Source organism: Ranitomeya variabilis, chromosome 7 (genome assembly GCF_051348905.1).
Source record: "Ranitomeya variabilis isolate aRanVar5 chromosome 7, aRanVar5.hap1, whole genome shotgun sequence".
NCBI classification, from domain to species: Eukaryota; Metazoa; Chordata; class Amphibia; order Anura; family Dendrobatidae; genus Ranitomeya; species Ranitomeya variabilis.
Window position 1 is genome coordinate 113,078,370 of NC_135238.1, and position 17,526 is coordinate 113,095,895.

Sequence of the window (17,526 nt, forward strand, 5' to 3'; positions counted from 1 at the left end):
GCAAAAGATGGACAGATGCATGGGGGTGTGGAGGAGAGGGTGAGCACAGCAGAAGATCACATAGTTAAGCTGCAAAAATTGGAGAAAAAGTTTGCCCAAGCAATATCAGAGCTTGCTGCCAAAAATGAGGATTTGGAAAACAGATCCAGAAGGAATAATATACGTATAGTGGGGTTGCCTGAAAAGACTGAGGGGAGAAACCCCACAGAGTTTGTTGAAAGCTGGCTGCTGGAGAAAATTGGGGGCACAGTGCTGACAAAAGTTTTTGCTGTTGAAAGAGCTCATAGGGTCCCACCGCAGCCCCCTGCCCCAGGAGCGAATCCCCATACCATGCTTGCCAAAATACTGAACTACAGGGACATAGACATTATCCTCAGAAAGGCTAGAGAAATGGAGGATCTGGCGGTTGGAGGTCAAAAGATTGCCATTTACCCAGATTATTCTGCTGCAGTTCAGAAACAACGGATGAAGTTCACTGGGGTCAAGAGATGACTGAGGGAACTGGGAGTGCAATACTCTATGCTGTTCCCTGCAAAGCTGAGAGTGGTGGCTTTTGATAAGACCCACTTTTTCCTGACACCAGAGGACGCTACCCAGTGGATTGATACTAATGCTAAAAAATTTAAGGGAAAAGGCGATTGACATTTTATGGGGATCCAGATGGGAGATATTTCTCTGTCGCTGAAGGAGGGATCTGCGCTTAATAGCATATTTGCCAGATCGTTGAGCAATTGTTGAGGATTGTGCCAGGCCATATTGAGTGTTTGGCCGAAGAGGGCAGCAACGGTTAATAGATATGGGGGAGGAGGGTTCTGCAAGTTTGGTTTGAAGTTTCTCTACATATGTATATAAGTTGGATTGTTCTGTAAACAAAAATTGTGGGAAATTCTGTTTGCCATGGCAGCGGGTGGAGAGGGTAAAGCAAGGGAGAGTGTTCGCAATGGGCGATGGAGCCCCACTCTTGATAAGAGGTAGAATGTGTGCTATTGGATGGGTTAGGGGGGGTAATTTCGGGGTTGATAGGGGGGTGGGAGGGATTAGACAGCTCATATTTGGAAATGAGGTTGCTATGAAGGATGATGAGCCACAGGATGGGGGGCCACACTAAAATATTGAGTTGGAATATGAGAGCCCTTGCGGATGGGACCCGGCGGGCGGCGAGTCTACAGTATGTTCGAGAGCAGAGAGCCTCAATGATATGTCTGCTGGAAACGCATTTGGTGCATGAAAAAGTGGATGTATTAAAGAGATGCTGGATACAGAAGGCATACCACTCTACCTTCTCTGCATATTCTAGGAGTGTGTCGGTGTTGGTACCCGTGGGAGTGAAGTATGAAGAGGTGACAGTACAGGTGGATGTGGATGGTCAGTATGTGATTGTGCAATGTAAAATAAATGGAGTATTGATGTGTATATCGGCAATGTACATTCCGCCCCTGTACTCAAGTAAGAAAATACCTTTTCTAATCATATGGGCTCTTAATAACATATGTGATGAATTTTGGGATAAAAATAAAAATCCCCAGAACAGGACAGTGGGACACATTACTACTAGTGTTGAGCATTCCGATACCGCAAGTATCGGGAATCGTCCGATATTTGCTGTATCGGAATTCCGATACCGAGATCCGATACTTTTGTGGTATCGGGAATCGGTATCGGGATCGATATTAATGTGTAAAATAAAGAATAAAAATAAAAAATATTGATATACTCACCTCTCCGACGCAGCCTGGACCTTACCGATGTAACCGCCAGCTTCCGTTCCTAAGAATGAGCGCTTGAAAGTCCTTAGATGACGTCGCGGCCTGTGATTGGTCGCGGAGCGGTCACGTGACCGCTCCGCGACCAATCACAGGCCGCGACATCATCTAAGGACTTTCAAGCGCTCATTCTTAGGAACGGAAGCTGGCGGTTACAACCAGGGCGCGTCAGAGGGTGAGTATATCAATATTTTTTATTTTTATTCTTTATTTTACACATTAATATGGATCCCAGGGCCTGAAGGGGAGTTTCCTCTCCTTCAGACCCTGGGAACCATCAGGATACCTTCCGATACTTGGTGTCCCATTGACTTGTATTGGTATCGGGTATCGGTATCGGCGATATCCGATACTTTTCGGGTATCGGCCAATACTATCCGATACCGATACTTTCAAGTACTAATTACTACATTTGGGACTTATATTCGCGAAGTTGGTATGACTGACCTATGGAGAGTTAGGCATGTTGGGGAAAGGGGGTATTCATGTTACTCACTGGCTCATAGTACTCTATCAAAAATTGATCTGGCACTGGGCAATCGTCTGTTGGATACTATGGTGGTGGATGTTCGATATTTACCCAGGGCTCTCTCGGACCATAGTTGTTGTGAATTAGACTTTTTGGCTCCCTCTTATGGTTACTAGTGATATGACTCTGGGTTTGTCTTTCCTCAGTTTGGCACCCACCTGGGTCGTTAGTCCAGGGGTGTTGCTATATAAGCTTCCTGGATCCTTATTCCAGTGCCTGGCATCGTTGTAATCAGATCCTTTCTGTTTGCTCCTGTCTGCTGATCCTGGTTCGTGCAAAATTAAGCTAAGTCCTGCTTCTTTGTTTTATGGTTATTTGCTTGCTTTCATTTTTGTCCAGCTTGTACTAAATGTGATTCCTGACCTTGCTGGAAGCTCTAGGGGGCTGGTGTTCTCCCCCCGAGCCGTTAGACGGTTCGGGGGTTCTTGAATATCCAGCGTGGATATTTTGATAGGGTTTTTGCTGACCATATAAGTCATCTTTCTATATTCTGCTATTAGCTAGTGGGCCTCTCTTTGCTAAATACCTAGCTCATTCTTACGTTTGTCTTTTCCTCTTACCTCACCGTTATTATTTGTTGGGGGCTTGTATCCAACTTTTGGGGTCTTTTCTCTGGAGGCAAGAAAGGTCTTTCTTTTCCCTTCTAGGGTTAGTTAGTTCTCCGGCTGGCGCGAGACGTCTAGAACCAACGTAGGCACGTTCCCCGGCTGCTGCTATTTGTGGTGCTAGGATTAGATATATGGTCAGCTCAGTTACCACTGCCCTATGAGCTGGTTTTTTGTGTTTGCAGACTTAGTAATTATTTCTGAGACCCTCTGCCATTGGGGTCATAACAGTATGCCAGGCCAACATTGAATGTTTAATGTATTGCAGAAGTGGGATAATAAGAAAGGAAATTCTGAGTTTTTTTTTTTTTCCTCTCTTCCTCCCCTTTACCTCTGAGTGGCTTGTGCTTGCTGCAGACATGAATGTCCAGACCTTGATTACAAGTGTAGACCAGCTTGCTGCTCGTGTGCAGGGCATACAAGATTTTGTTACCAGTAGTCCTATGTCTGAACCTAAAATACCTATTCTTGAACTGTTTTCTGGAGACCGATTTAAGTTTAGGAATTTCAGGAATAATTGTAAATTGTTTCTATCTCTGAGACCCCGTTCATCTGGAGATTCAGCTCAGCAAGTTAAAATTGTTATCTCTTTTTTACGGGGCGACCCTCAGGATTGGGCTTTCTCGCTAGCGCCAGGAGATCCGGCATTGGCAAATATTGATGCATTTTTTCTGGCGCTCGGATTGCTTTACGAGGAACCCAATCTTGAAGTTCAGGCAGAAAAAGCCTTGCTGGCTATTTCTCAGGGCCAGGATGAAGCTGAAGTGTATTGCCAAAAATTTCGGAAATGGTCCGTGCTTACTCAGTGGAATGAGTGTGCTCTGGCCGCAAATTTCAGAAATGGCCTTTCTGAAGCCATTAAGAATGTGATGGTGGGTTTCCCCATTCCTACAAGTCTGAACGATTCCATGGCGCTGGCTATTCAAATTGACCGGCGTGTGCGGGAGCGCAAAACCGCTAATCCTCTGGTGGTGTTGTCTGAACAAACACCTGATTTAATGCAATGTGATAGAATTCAGACTAGAAATGAGCGGAAAAATCATAGACGTCAGAATGGGTTGTGTTTTTACTGTGGTGATTCTACACATGTTATATCAGCATGCTCTAAACGCCTAACAAGGGTTGTTAGTCCTGTCGCCATTGGTAATTTGCAACCTAAATTTATTTTGTCTGTGACTTTAATTTGCTCATTGTCTTCTTACCCTGTTATGGCGTTTGTGGATTCAGGCGCTGCCCTGAGTCTTATGGATCTGTCATTTGCCAAGCGTTGTGGTTTTGTTCTTGAACCGTTGGTAAATCCTATTCCTCTTAGAGGTATTGATGCTACGCCATTGGCGGAAAATAAACCGCAGTTTTGGACGCAGGTAACCATGTGCATGACTCCTGAACATCGGGAGGTGATTCGTTTTCTTGTTCTGCATAAAATGCATGATTTGGTCGTTTTGGGTCTGCCATGGTTACAGACCCACAATCCAGTCTTGGATTGGAAGGCAATGTCTGTGTCAAGTTGGGGCTGTCAGGGAATTCATGCTGATTCTCCGCCGGTGTCTATTGCTTCCTCTACTCCTTCGGAAGTTCCTGAGTATTTGTCTGATTATCAGGATGTATTCAGCGAGTCCAGGTCCAGTGCTCTGCCTCCTCATAGGGACTGTGACTGCGCCATAGATTTGATTCCAGGTAGTAAATTTCCTAAGGGAAGACTATTTAATCTGTCTGTACCTGAGCATGCCGCAATGCGTTCGTATATCAAGGAGTCTCTGGAGAAGGGGCATATCCGTCCATCCTCTTCCCCTCTTGGTGCGGGATTCTTTTTTGTGGCCAAGAAGGACGGATCTTTGAGACCTTGTATTGACTATCGGCTTCTGAATAAAATCACTGTTAAATTTCAGTATCCTTTGCCTCTGTTGTCGGACTTGTTTGCCCGGATTAAAGGTGCCAAGTGGTTCACCAAGATAGATCTTCGTGGTGCGTACAACCTTGTGCGCAGTAAGCAAGGAGGTGAATGGAAGACTGCATTTAATACGCCCAAAGGTCATTTTGAGTACTTGGTGATGCCTTTTGGGCTCTCTAATGCTCCCTCAGTGTTTCAGTCCTTTATGCATGATATTTTCCGGAAGTATCTGGATAAATTTATGATTGTTTATCTGGATGATATTCTGGTTTTCTCTGAAGATTGGGACTCACATGTGGAGCAGGTCAGGATGGTGTTTCAGGTTTTGGGTGAGAATGCTTTGTTTGTTAAGGGCTCAAAGTGTCTCTTTGGAGTACAGAAGGTTCCCTTTTTGGGGTTTATTTTTTCCCCTTCTGCTGTGGAGATGGACCCAGTCAAGGTCCGAGCTATTCATGATTGGACTCAACCCACGTCAGTTAAGAGTCTTCAGAAGTTCTTGGGTTTTGCTAACTTCTACCGTCGTTTTATCGCTAATTTTTCTAGCGTTGTTAAACCTTTGACGGATATGACCAAGAAAGGTTCTGATGTTGCTAACTGGGCTCCTGCAGCCGTGGAGGCGTTCCAAGAGTTGAAGCGCCGGTTTACTTCGGCGCCTGTTTTGTGCCAGCCTGATGTCTCACTTCCCTTTCAGGTCGAAGTGGACGCTTCTGAGATTGGGGCAGGGGCCGTTTTGTCGCAGAGAGGCCCTGGTTGCTCGGTAATGAGACCATGTGCTTTCTTCTCTAGGAAGTTTTCGCCTGCTGAGCGGAATTATGATGTTGGCAATCGGGAGTTGCTGGCCATGAAGTGGGCATTTGAGGAGTGGCGTCATTGGCTCGAGGGTGCTAAGCATCGTGTGGTGGTCTTGACTGATCACAAAAATTTGATGTATCTCGAGTCTGCTAAACGCCTGAATCCTAGACAGGCCCGCTGGTCATTGTTTTTCTCCCGTTTTGACTTTGTGGTCTCGTATTTACCAGGTTCAAAGAATGTGAAGGCTGATGCTCTTTCAAGGAGCTTTGTGCCTGACTCTCCTGGAGTCGCAGAACCAGTTGGTATTCTTAAAGAGGGAGTTATCTTGTCAGCCATTTCTCCTGATTTGCGACGTGTGTTGCAGAGATTTCAGGCTGGTAGACCTGACTCTTGTCCACCTGACAGACTGTTTGTTCCTGATAAGTGGACTAGCAGAGTCATTTCCGAGGTTCATTCCTCGGTGTTGGCAGGGCATCCGGGAATTTTTGGCACCAGAGATCTGGTGGCTAGGTCCTTTTGGTGGCCTTCCTTGTCACGGGATGTGCGGTCATTTGTGCAGTCCTGTGGGACTTGTGCTCGAGCTAAGCCTTGCTGTTCTCATGCCAGCGGGTTGCTCTTGCCCTTGCCTGTCCCGAAGAGGCCTTGGACACACATTTCCATGGATTTCATTTCAGATCTCCCGGTGTCTCAGGGCATGTCTGTCATCTGGGTGGTATGTGATCGCTTTTCTAAAATGGTCCATTTGGTACGTTTGCCTAAGCTGCCTTCCTCTTCCGATCTGGTTCCTGTGTTCTTTCAGAATGTGGTTCGTTTACACGGCATTCCTGAGAATATTGTGTCTGACAGAGGATCCCAGTTTGTTTCCAGGTTCTGGCGATCCTTTTGTGCTAGGATGGGCATTGATTTGTCGTTTTCGTCTGCCTTTCATCCTCAGACTAATGGACAAACGGAGCGAACTAATCAGACTCTGGAGGCTTATTTGAGGTGTTTTGTTTCGGCAGATCAGGATGATTGGGTGACCTTCTTGCCGTTGGCTGAGTTTGCCCTTAATAATCGGGCTAGTTCCGCTACTTTGGTTTCGCCATTTTTCTGCAACTCTGGTTTCCACCCTCGTTTTTCCTCGGGACATGTGGAGCCTTCTGACTGTCCTGGGGTAGATTCTGTGGTGGATAGGTTGCAGCAGATCTGGAATCATGTGGTGGACAACTTAAAGTTGTCACAGGAGAAGGCTCAGCGTTTTGCCAACCGCCGCCGCGGTGTGGGTCCCCGACTTCGTGTTGGGGATTTGGTATGGCTGTCTTCTCGATTTGTTCCGATGAAGGTCTCCGCTCCTAAATTTAAGCCTCGCTTCATCGGTCCTTACAAGATATTGGAAATCCTTAATCCTGTGTCCTTTCGCTTGGATCTTCCGGTGTCGTTTGCCATTCACAACGTGTTCCATAGGTCTTTGTTGCGGCGGTACGTTGTACCTGTGGTTCCTTCTGTTGAGCCTCCTGCTCCGGTGTTGGTTGAGGGCGAGTTGGAGTACGTGCTGGAGAAGATCTTGGATTCTCGTCTCTCCAGACGGAGGCTTCAGTATCTGGTCAAGTGGAAGGGCTATGGTCAGGAGGATAATTCCTGGGTGGTTGCCTCTGATGTGCATGCGGCCGATTTAGTTCGTGCCTTTCACGCTGCTCATCCTGATCGCCCTGGTGGTCTTGGTGAGGGTTCGGTGACCCCTCCTTAAGGGGGGGGGTACTGTTGTGAATTAGACTTTTTGGCTCCCTCTTGTGGTTACTAGTGATATGACTCTGGGTTTGTCTTTCCTCAGTTTGGCACCCACCTGGGTCGTTAGTCCAGGGGTGTTGCTATATAAGCTTCCTGGATCCTTAGTCCAGTGCCTGTCATCGTTGTAATCAGATCCTTTCTGTTTGCTCCTGTCTGCTGATCCTGGTTCGTGCAAAATTAAGCTAAGTCCTGCTTCTTTGTTTTATGGTTATTTGCTTGCTTTCATTTTTGTCCAGCTTGTACTAAATGTGATTCCTGACCTTGCTGGAAGCTCTAGGGGGCTGGTGTTCTCCCCCCGGGCCATTAGACGGTTCGGGGGTTCTTGAATATCCAGCATGGATATTTTGATAGGGTTTTTGCTGACCATATAAGTCATCTTTCTATATTCTGCTATTAGCTAGTGGGCCTCTCTTTGCTAAATACCTAGCTCATTCTTACGTTTGTCTTTTCCTCTTACCTCACCGTTATTATTTGTTGGGGGCTTGTATCCAACTTTTGGGGTCTTTTCTCTGGAGGCAAGAAAGGTCTTTCTTTTCCCTTCTAGGGTTAGTTAGTTCTCTGGCTGGCGCGAGACGTCTAGAACCAACGTAGGCACGTTCCCCGGCTGCTGCTATTTGTGGTGCTAGGATTAGATATATGGTCAGCTCAGTTACCACTGCCCTATGAGCTGGTTTTTTGTGTTTGCAGACTTAGTAATTATTTCTGAGACCCTCTGCCATTGGGGTCATAACAATAGTCCGATTGAAGTGGAGTTGCGACTGGTGGGGACGCGGGCTGTGGGCAGGAGAGAGTGGAAGTTTCACCCTGCACAGTATAGATTTAGATAAGATAAAACAGGAGTTGGAGGACTTTTTTGTGTTGAATGATGGGAGTTCAGATGTTCTTACCATATGGGAAGCTATGAAGGCGTACTTGAGAGGACTACTGTTTAGAGATATTAGTAGATGTAAGCGGCGGACGAGAGAGGCAGAGAGGACAGCGGTTGATGGGCTGAGGGCAGCCGAGGATTAGATGGTAATGATGGGTACCCCTGAAGCTGGGAACAGATTAAAGGCAGCTCAGAGTCACCTGGAAAAAACTTTGCTGGAAAAGGCAGAAAGGAAGCGGGAGTTTCAGAAACTGGCATATTATCAGGAAGGTGAGACTGTTGGTCACAAGCTGTTGCTGGTGGCTTCTGCTCAGAGGAATACTTCGTTTGTTCACTCTCCAACTTCCGGGAATGGTAGGATTGTCTCTGAAAATTCAGAGATTTTGGGGGTCTTTGCGGACTTTTACGCTGACCTATATTCCTCTCGGGTAGACGAATCGGCAGGAGAAACAGTGGGGTTTCTTGAAGGACTGCCGCTTCCGAGGTTGAGTGATGTGGATAGAGAGAGCTTGGAGACTCACATCACGGAGGAGGAACTGGGTCGGGCATTACAATCTATGGCTAATGGGAAGGCGCCTGGTGTGGATGGATTTCCCGCTGAGATCTACAAAAATATGGGGGAGATGCTAATTCCCAGATTAAAGGTGGTCCTAGATAAGGCTAAGGGTAAAAGGTTTCTGCCAGCATCCATGAGTGAAGCCATAATAACGGTAATTCCTAAGGAGGGGAAAGACTTAGTGCAGCCTGAATCATACCGTCCGATTTCCTTACTCACTGTTGATGTCAAGCTTCTGGCCAAGGTGTTGGCGACTAGGTTGACGAGTGTCATCTCCGGCCTGGTGCACCCAGACCAATCTGGCTTCATGCCTGATAGATCCACGGCGGTCAACCTACAGAGATTGTTGCTGAATCTGCAGCTTAGGTCCGACAACTGTGGCCAGAGAGTCATTGCATCCTTTGATGCCCATAAGGCATTCGACAGTTTGGAATGGGGATATCTCTGGCAGGTATTGCAGTGTATGGGGTTTGGCTCGCTGTTTGTGTCCTGGATTCGGCTGCTATACTCGCGACCGGTGGCTAGAGTCAGGGTGAATGGGGAGTTATCAAGGACTATACATTTAGCTAGAGGAATGAGACAGGGGTGTCCACTCTCTCCTCTTTTGTTTGCCCTGGCTGTGGAGCCGCTGGCTGCTAGGCTTCGACAGTCGGATGAGGTGTTTGGGTTTAAATATGGGATGATTGAAGAAAGGGTGGCGCTGTACGAGGACGACATCCTACTATTTCTGGCTGACCCGGTCGTTTCCTTGCGGGGTGCCATTGGGCTTATTGAAAGATTGAAAGATTTGGGGCATTGTCGGGGCTGATGATAAATTGGAGTAAGTCTATTTTGTTCAAGGTAGATGATATGGGGGACGAGGGGAGTGAGCCGCTGGAGGATGGGCGATTGAGGGTGGTAGGTCAATTTAAATATCTTGGGATATGGATCTCGATGCCTGTTGCGGACTACATGCATAAGAATCTGACTCCAATCTTAAGTATTCTTAAGGCAAAAATTGATGCTTGGATTAAGTTGCATTTATCTGTGGTAGGCAAGGTGAATCTCATCAAAATGATTCTGATGCCGAAAATCCTATATGTTCTCCATAACGCGCCAGTTTGGATACCATGGGGGAAATTTAGGCAGATTATCTCCCTGTTTAGAAAGTTGGTATGGGGGAGACGTCACCCATGGATCAGGCTGGAGACTCTTCAGCGACCCAAGGATGAGGGGGGCTTGGCGTTGCCTAACCCTGAAGTATATTTTCTTGCAGCCCTTATATTTTCTTGCAGCAGAGTCAGCACTTGAAGAGCTGGGAGTATGAGGGATCACCCAGTGCAGTACAGCAACTGATGGAAAAAGTGACAAACAGAAGACCGGTAGTGCAGTGTCTAGAGGATGGATCCCTGGGGGCCTTGGGGAAATCGTATCCCACTATACTATTGATATGTAAGTTGTGGGGTAGACTGAGACACATACGTGGGATTAAGGGTCTGACCAGGTTCTCCCCGATATGGCATAATAATAACTTACTGGAATTTGTTGCACTGGGGGTATTACTGTTATGACCTGGTGGTTACGGAGCGGTAATGAGATGACCTGGTGGGTAAAACCAATCATGGACAAACTTAGAGGAAGAAGCAGCTCCACAGACAGTAATCACTGATATGACCTAGTGAATACGGAGCAGCACTGAAATGACCTGGTGGGTAAAACAAATAATGTACTAGCTCTGAGGAGGTGGTAGCTTTACTGACCGCAATCCCTACTCCTAACACCAACACTAGAAATAGCCGTAGAGCGTACCTAACTCTGCCTAGACGCCTCAGCACAGCCTAAGAACTAGCTACCCCTGAAGATGGAAACGGAAAACTATCTCGCCTCAGAGAAACCCCCAAAGGAAGATAGCCCCCCACAAATATTGACGGTGAGTGGAGAGGGAAATGACAAACTCAGAAATGAAACTAGATTTTTTAGCAAAGGAGGCCAATACTATCTAAATAGACAGAGATAGAAAAGGCTACTGTGCGGTCAGTATAAAAACTAAAAAGTCCACGCAGAGTTTACAAAAATAACCACCACACCAACTCACGGTGTGGAGGGGCAAATCTGCGACCCCAGAGCTTCCAACTAGCCGGAATATTTCATCATGACAAGCTGGACAAAAGAGACATAAATTAAACTGAACAGAAGGTCATAAGCAGGGAAACACCCAAAAACTAGCAGACTTATCTTAAGCTGAAAATGGACTGGCCAACAGAGAACTTCCAGGAAAGGACTGAATCCACAGGAAATACATTGACATCTGGCATCCACTACAGCCAAAAGCCCAGTTAAATAACAAAGGCCAGGGAACCGATTAGTGAACGCAGCTGCTAAGTTCCACTTGAAACCACCAGAGGGAGCCCAAGAGCAGAACTCCCAAAAATACCATTCGCAACCACAGGATGGAGCCCAAGGACAGAATTCACAACATATTACCAATATGGCAGACCATGGGAATTCAATATGTGTATCAGTTAATTGAGCAGGGGGAGTTGAAATCCTTTTCCCGATTGCGTGCAGAGTTTGGTCTCGGGCCTAAGGGGGAATATCAATATTTGCGATTGAGGCACGCATTTGGAGCTCAGAATAGGGACCGAAATGTCAGTATTCAAAGGGATATAGTGTTGGAATATATCTGTGGTGAGGGGTCTACTAAGGGGGTTATTTCTACTCTTTATAAAGACTTACTGCATACTTACCTTCTGGAATATCCGATCATGGCAAGAGCTAGGTGGGAGAGAGATGTGGGCCCAATGGAGAATGAAACTTGGGAATCGGTGCTGGAATGGGTCCCAAGGCTGTCACTGAGTGAGCCGTATAGGCTTTCACAGCTCTATGTGATACACATAGTCTATAAATCTCCGGAGGTGTTGTTTTAGGCAGGTTTGCGTGACGACTCTGAATGCCCAAGGTGTAGGTCCGCAGATGCTGACATATTTCATATGATGTGGACATGTCCGAGACTGGCTGCTTTTTGGTTGGTGGTTTTGAGTCAAGTGGAAAGTGCGTACAAATGCACTGTGCCAAGAGACCCGATAGTGATAGTGTGCTTGTTGGGATGTGTGGATGAGATTGGAGTGGATAACAACCTGAAGATTGCCATTGCCAGATTACTGTATATGGCCCGAAAGGTAATAGCGTGAAATTGGATTAAGGATGAGCTGCCTACAAGAAGGGAATTTCTTCAGTATGTAAAACAGGGCCTAATATTAGAAAAAGGGATTTATAAGAAAAGAGGGGAAATTAGGAACCTTTGATAAATTGTGGTTTCCGTGGCTTGTCATGGGATAGGTTCACTATTAAAGAAGGATGCATAATATGAGGCATGCAGATTTACATGTGATGATAGTAACTTTATAGTCCTGATGGTTAAGTTAATAAAAGAGGTGGGCTGTCTGTTTGGGAGGGGGTGGTTTAAGTTGGGAAAGGGGGGGTTTGGTTTGGGGTGAAAACCTTGTATTGAAATATAAGAATGTAGCAAGTAAATTGTCATGTGATCCTAAATAAAAATTTATTTGAGTACAAAGAGGGGGGCCCACAGAGACTCTTTTGCCCGGGGTCCTCAAAAACCGGGAGCAGGCCCTGGCTTCACTGATTGTTCGCAGCCGGGCGTGACCAATCAGCGACAGGCGTAGTCTGGCCGCGAATTGGCGCGGAATTTGAACCATGCTTCGCTAATTATAGCGCCCGGCCGGCCAAATCCTGTGTATAAATTGCATTATTCTGAAAACTTCATAAATAAACTACATACATATTCTAGAATACCCGATGCGTTAGAATCGGGCCACCATCTAGTGTAATATAATCTCGTCTATATTTCTAGTGAACCTTAACGTTATATTTGGAGCCAAACTAATGTAGCTGATACGTTCAATGAAATCACTCTAACCATGTAACCATGTGCTGCATGGACACCACATATAATGCCCGACTAATCCACCTTTCTACTCCTCTCCTCTGAAATCCCTCCATTGGCTCCTAACACCACAACGTATCCACTTCAAACTACTAACACTGACCTGCAAAACCACCCATAATCTGTCTCCTCCGTATATCGCTGGACTCATTTCCTGTTACCTTCTCATAAGACCTTCTCTCCTCCACACTTATACGTTCCTCACCCAATCACCTGCAAGACTTCTCCCGAGTATCCCTCATACTCTGGAATTCTGTGCCCCAACATGTCTGATTATCTGCCAGATTCTGAACTTTCAGGTGGACTTGAACACTCATGTCTTCAGCACAGTCTACAGCCTGCAATGACCCCACTGCCACCTCACCAACACCAGAGCTGCAGCAGCACCCGAACCTACTGCCTCCTCCCCCATTATCCTGGAAAATGTAAGGCCACAAGGGTAGGGTCTTCTCCTCTCTCTACTGGTCTGTCACTATTAGTAGATGTTCACCGTGTTTTATATTTGTGTTTTGTATGTAACCTCTCCTCATATACAGCACCAAGGTATCAATGGTTCACTAAGAATAAATAATAATAATATGATGACACATCCAGTTTTTGATAAATATATTGATCATGCATTACAGCTTATGAAGACCATCCATTAGTTCTATTTCAGATGACAGAACATGTACTTACATCTTTTCCTGATGGACCAATAGGTCCGAGAGGTCCATTTTGTCCAGGAGGTCCCTTAAAATAAAAAATTTGCATAAATTATATGGGTTTTGAGTGTATGAAAACACCATTGCTATAAAGAAAATAGAATAACATAAGGTGACTTTCCAACTTAAGAAATGTAAATGTTCTGTTCATTCTGTGCAAATTGTGTGAATGACCTTTTATTGATGGATCTTATGTGATGAACAGCGATGATTTGGATAGAATTGAGATGAGTGTATATGGCCATCAATCATGTATGAAAAGAAGTGCAGCGTGCAATGTCAGACCCTGGATGTAAGGACTAGAGCAGGACTCTCCAAGATACCGCTCCTCCTGTGAAGATCAGCAAGTCTGGGACTCAATCGGCTGAATTTGTGGTTCTCACAGGAGAGAGTTTTATGTGGGAATTTGACATTTCTGACTGCTAGACAAATGAGTTCTCCTTTTGTGGTTTCTTCTCATTAAATCCCCATAATCATACTGCAGGTAGGATGTAAGTGCAGAATCTCAATGTTTGACATGCTTTCCTAACAGCAGCACAGGTTTCTGGCCCTGTTTCTACTTTATAAACTGGGGTTCAGGTGGACGTGTTTCACTGTCCATACAGAGACCACAATGGTTGGAATGATCGCAGGTTTCTCGGCCTCGGCTTACAACCTCATAGTCATATAAGGCTGAAATACAGCCATCTGAACCGGCCTTATAAACACAAGATAGACGGGGCTAGACATATGTTATAAGGTCATGGCGATATAGTTAGTGTTTCCTTTGTTTCATTAAAAATACCATGTGTCCTATTAGTGCACAGAGGCAGAAATATCCCCTTATAGTGCTGCTGGCGTGACTAAGGCTACTTTCACACTAGTCCGTCGGTACGGGCCGACGCGAACCGTCGGCCCGACGTACCGACGGACAGTGTGTTAATTAAGCACAACGGGGGCAGCGGATGCAGTTTTTCAACGCATCCGGTGCCCCATTGTAATGTCCGGGGAGGAGGGGGCGGAGTTCTGGCCGCACATGCTCGGTCAGAAATGGCGGACACGACGCACAAAAAAGTTACATGTAACTTTTTTTGTGCCGACGGTCCGCCAAAACACGACGCAACCATCGCACGATGGTTGCGACGTGTGGCACTCTGTCGCAATGCGTCGCTATGTATAAGTCTATGGAGAAAAAAACGCATCCTGCGGGCAACTTTGCAGGATGCGTTTTTTCTACATAACGACACCTTGCGACGTGCGTCGAACGACGCTAGTGTGAAAGTAGCCTAAGGGGAACAGATTAATGTTCTACATGCGTTTATTCTTGTATCCTAAGTCACGCTGCTTGCAGGAATTCTATTTGCATTCAATTGAATCTTATAAACTATGGGTGCCATCTACAGGCCATACAAAATTTTACAACAAGCAAGTCAAACATTTCCTTTTTGTGCCATAATGTCTGAGGGGTAACATTTCTCCTTCGGAGAGTGACAAGCCAAGCCTGGCATTTCAGAGTGAGAAGACATATAAGCCAAGCATACTCCTCTGGAAAATTAAATTTACAAATTTTCTTTTCAGAGAGGTAAAGGAGTTGAACTCTAGTGCCACCTAATGGAAGCCATGATCCTAAAAGTCAATATTGACTATTTAACAAGCCTTGCAATATGACTTAGGATATATAATGTCATTCCAATGCATTTAAGTTGGAGTGATTTTATTTTCTTTAGCAGACAACTGTATTTATTCCCATCTGATAAATCGAATGTTTTCTGTGAATTACAGCAAGCAGAGATCTTGTAAACCATGATTTATTGACAGGCAAAGAAAATATAATTAAATAAATGTGTTGGTATTAAATAAATAAAATTTTTCCTGACACAAAAACAGCCCCACTTGTTTTGAAGCTCCTGGTCTTTGGAGTAGGAGGTGTTCTGCAGCACCGGCAGCGGCTACACAATTACATGGAGCTCTGTTTACAGTGTTTGCACCCAGCGTCCAGAGCACTACCAGCTGATCGGAGCGGCTGCTGAGTGTCAGATATCCACCTATCCTGGGGATAAGTCATCTATATAAATAAAGGAAACTCGTTTCCTTGATTTGTTGGGTCTTATGTATGTCTGTGGACTGGGTTCTTTTACTGCCTGCACCCATATTGAAGATACTAATTCCGGACTGTGCTGCTTCTCTCTCTTACTAGTAAATCATATATATATATGATTTGACCATAGAAACCAAGTACAGGTGCTCAGTGTTTCATGGCGGCCAATCATTTATATACATTTTCCCACCTGCGTGTTTCCCATCTACAGTTCCTTGTGAAAGTATTCGGCCCCCTTGAACTTTTCAGCCTTTTCCCACATATCATGCTTCAAACATAAAGATACCAAAGGTAAATTTTTGGTGAAGAATCAACATCAAGTGGAACACAATTGTGAAGTTGAACAAAATTGATTGGTTATTTTAAATTTTTGTGGAAATTCAAAAACTGAAAAGTGGGATGTACAATATTATTCGGCCCCTTTACTTTCAGTGCAGCAAACTCACTCCAGAAGTTCATTGTGGATCTCTGAATGATCCAATGTTGTCCTACATGCCTAATGATGATAAATATAAACCACCTGTGTGTAGTCAAGTCTCCGTATAAATGCACCTGCTCTGTGATAGTCTCAGTGTTCTGTTTGAAGCACAGAGAGCATCATGAAGACCAAGGAACACAACAGGCAGGTCCGTGATACTGTTGTGGAGAAGTTTAAAGCCGGATTTGGATACAAAATGATTTCCAAAACTTTAAACATCCCAAGGAGCACTGTGCAAGTGATCATATTAAAATGGAAGGAGTATCATACCACTGCAAATCTACCAAGACCACTGCAAATCTACCCTCTAAACTTTCATCTCAAACAAGCAGAAGACTGATCAGAGATGCAGCCAAGAGGCCCATGATCACTCTGGATGAATTGCAGAGATCTACAGCTGAGTTGGGACAGTCTGTCCATAGAACAACAATCAGTCGCACACTGCACAAATCTGGCCTTTATGGAAGAGTGGCAAGGAGAAAGCTATTTTTCAAAGATATCCATAAAAAGTGTCATATAAAGTTTGCAACAAGCCACCTGGGAGACATACCAAGCATGTGGAAGAAGGTGCTCTGGTCAGATGAAACCAAAATCAAACTTTTTGTCAACAATGCCAAACGATATGCTAGGCGTAAAGGCAACACAGCTCATCACCCTGAAAACACCATCCCCACTGTCAAACATGGTGGTGGTAGCATCATGCTTTGGGCCTGCTTTTCTTCAGCAGGGACAGGCAAGATGGTTAAAATTGATGGGAAGATGGATGGAACCAAATACAGGACCATTCTTGAAAAAAATCTGTTGGAGTCTGCAAAAGACCTGAGACTGGGATGGAGATTTGTCTTCCAACAAGACAATGATCCCAAACATAAAGCAAAATCTACAATGGAATGGATCACAAATAAATGTATCCAGGGGTTAGAATGGCCAAGTCAAAGTCCAGACCCCAATCCAATCGAGAATCTGTGGAAAGAGCTGAAAACTGCTGTTCACAAATGATCTCCATCAAACCTCACTGAGCTCGAGCTGTTTGCTAAGAAGAATGGGCAAGAATTTCAGTCTCTCCATGTACAAAACTGTTAGAGACATACCCCAAGCGATTTGCAGTTGTTATCGCAGCAAAAGGTGGGACAGCAAAGTATTTAGTTAAAGGGGCCGAATAATATTGCACGCCCCACTTTTTAGTTTTTGATTTTCCTCAAAAATTTAAAATAACCAATAAATTTTGTTCAACTTCACAATTGTGTTCCACTTGTTGTTGATTCTTCACCAAAAATTTACATTTGGTATCTTTATGTTTGAAGCATGATATGTGGGAAAAGGTTGAAAAGTTGAAGGGAGCCGAATACTTTCACAAGGCACTGTATGTCCTCCCTTCTCTGGGTCTACAAAGCCAGAGCTGATAATCAAAGAAGAGGAGGATGGAGACTGAGGGAAAACATGCAAGTGGGAAGGTGTATATGAATGATCGCCCCCCATGGACTTGGTAGGATCAGTCAGAACCTGCTGAGTTGTCCAAGAGTAACATGCTTCAGGAAATAACCGCGTTTTTT

General features: G+C 45.1%; 1 protein-coding gene across 1 annotated transcript in view; it reads right to left on the bottom strand.

The window, feature by feature from the left end:
* Nucleotides 1–17,526, bottom strand: part of COL3A1 (collagen type III alpha 1 chain) — a 255,502-nt gene that overhangs the window by 140,703 nt on the left and 97,273 nt on the right. Inside the window, exon 8 of the mRNA XM_077275669.1 lies at nucleotides 13,393–13,446. Within this exon, the coding sequence (XP_077131784.1) occupies nucleotides 13,393–13,446 (54 nt within the window). The remainder of the gene's footprint in view (nucleotides 1–13,392; nucleotides 13,447–17,526) is intronic.